Genomic DNA, 1,788 nt, shown 5'->3' with positions numbered 1-1,788 from the left:
GATTTTCGACTTCAAGAAAGATGAGATCTAGAATCCTCTTTCTCTTTCTGACATCTTCATCTGCTACTATAGACAATCTGCACGGAAAAAGGAATTGCTTGTACCTGAGGTGCACAGTTTCCAGGTTGCGGAATACTCAGTGCGCAGGATGCTGGGAATCCCATCCGGCCTCCAGGCGGGTTGCCAGAATTGTGTGTGTGTGAGGGGGCACGCGCAGGGGACGCGGGCAATTCATTCCTGGAACAGGCGTCTTCTGGCCTTGCGAGAAGGACCTGGAGGGCGCTGGGGACGCACGTGGGGACCTGGACTCGGAGAGGGAGGTAGAGGTTGAAGTGGCGAGCTGGGGAAGGGCTCCAGAAGGCGGACGTCCAGGTCGAAGTAGCGGAAAGAAGAGCGTCTCTCTGGGCTGGGGGTGGGCACCCAGGACCGGGGCTCTGGTACCGGGCCCAGCAGGTAGGGGCTGGCCATGCCTCCCGCGCAGGGGCGGAGCCCGGCGACCGAGCGCGCCGCAGGGTCCGTGCCAGGCGGCGGGAACTCGGGGTCCGCGTCTTCCTCGTGGGCCTCTTCTCGGGGCGCCATCTGTGGCACCGGTGCGCGGAAGAATCCTTGCTCGACGGCGACGTGGTGCCCAGGCCCGTGCAGGCAAGCGCGGGGCTCCAGGCCGGCGGGCGAGCGGCCCTGCCCTCCTGAGCGCACCAGGGCCTCGGGGACCAGCAGGAGGGTGAACTCTCCGACGGACACTTGCAGGACCGACGTCGGCTCGGGCTCCAGCACCAGGTCGACGTCGTCCAGGGGCACCTGCAGGGCACAGCCGTCGGCCAGAACCACCACGGAGGTGAGGGCGCCGGCGGCCGGGGGCCCCTCCAGGCCTTCCAGGTCCGCGGGCTCCTCGGTTCGGCGGCGCTTGGCAGGGCCGGGTTCTCCGCACGACGGCCCCGGGCAGGGCGCAGGGTGGGCGCTGGGGCTGCGGGGCCGGGTGCCCATCACCTGGACTGCGCTGCGGGTGGCGCTCCCGGGGTCTAGCGGAGGCCGTGAGGGGCCGGGGGCTGCACGCAGTGACAGGTCTCGACGACACGTGAGGCGGCGGGGTGCGGCGGGGCGTGGTGCGACGCGACTCCGAGAGGGTGCCAGGAGTTCTGGGGGCGCGTCCCGGGAGGCCCGCGGTCCAGGTTCTGGTGGTCCAGGTTCTGGTGGTGCAGCACGCGGCGCAGGGCTTGGCCTCAGGCGGTGGAATCCCACGATCCTCACGCTGGCCACCTTGAGCTTTGTTATGGCAAGTGCCGCGGGCGATACCAGTATTAAGATGTCACGCTAAGCTCCGCCCCTTCCGAGGCTCCGCCCCATGGAGATCTGTGCAGCCCCACATTAGAGGAAGCGGGTAAGGAAATACTTTTTTCGAACTTTAAGGGACAGAACACTTGTGTAACTCATTACTAGGAAAAAAAAAAAAAGATATACCGATAATAGAACTCCAAATATTGTTGCCGTCTAGGACCAATGTTTTCCTGTGATTTTATCCATTCTAGAGAAAAGATCAGATAGATCACCGCTCCCCACCCCCCCACCCCCATTAACATGGACTTACCCAAATGCTCCATAAAATTTCTTTAGGGCTTGGTCTGTCATTTCAGGAGTAAATCGAAAATACTGATCTCTCTTTAGAAAAACTTCTTTTTTAATACGAAAGTAAAGTGTTTGTGGCAGGTTCTTCCTGAAGGTTAAGGCTGTTGTAAATTTCTTAATAATATCAATAAAAATTAAAGAATTTAATATAATTAAATAGTTGTT

The 1,788-nt window shown here is 60.0% G+C and overlaps 1 protein-coding gene across 1 annotated transcript; it reads right to left on the bottom strand.

The window, feature by feature from the left end:
* Window positions 1–231: 231 nt before the first annotated feature.
* Window positions 232–984, bottom strand: LOC120220967 (proline-rich protein 23A-like). The gene has a single exon (XM_039218191.1). The coding sequence runs from the start codon at window positions 982–984 to the stop codon at window positions 232–234; it is 753 nt and encodes a 250-aa protein (XP_039074122.1).
* Between the last annotated feature and the right edge of the window lie 804 nt (window positions 985–1,788).

This window comes from Hyaena hyaena, unplaced genomic scaffold (genome assembly GCF_003009895.1).
Source record: "Hyaena hyaena isolate Hyena2069 unplaced genomic scaffold, ASM300989v1 scaffold_745, whole genome shotgun sequence".
NCBI classification, from domain to species: Eukaryota; Metazoa; Chordata; class Mammalia; order Carnivora; family Hyaenidae; genus Hyaena; species Hyaena hyaena.
Note: the sequence above shows the minus strand (reverse complement) of the source record. Positions and strands in the feature narration are given on the sequence as shown.

What these genes read in the sequence shown, in the direction of transcription:
- LOC120220967 (XM_039218191.1), bottom strand. Translation starts at nt 984, where the DNA reads ATGGGCACCCGGCCCCGCAGCCCCAGCGCCCACCCTGCGCCCTGCCCG.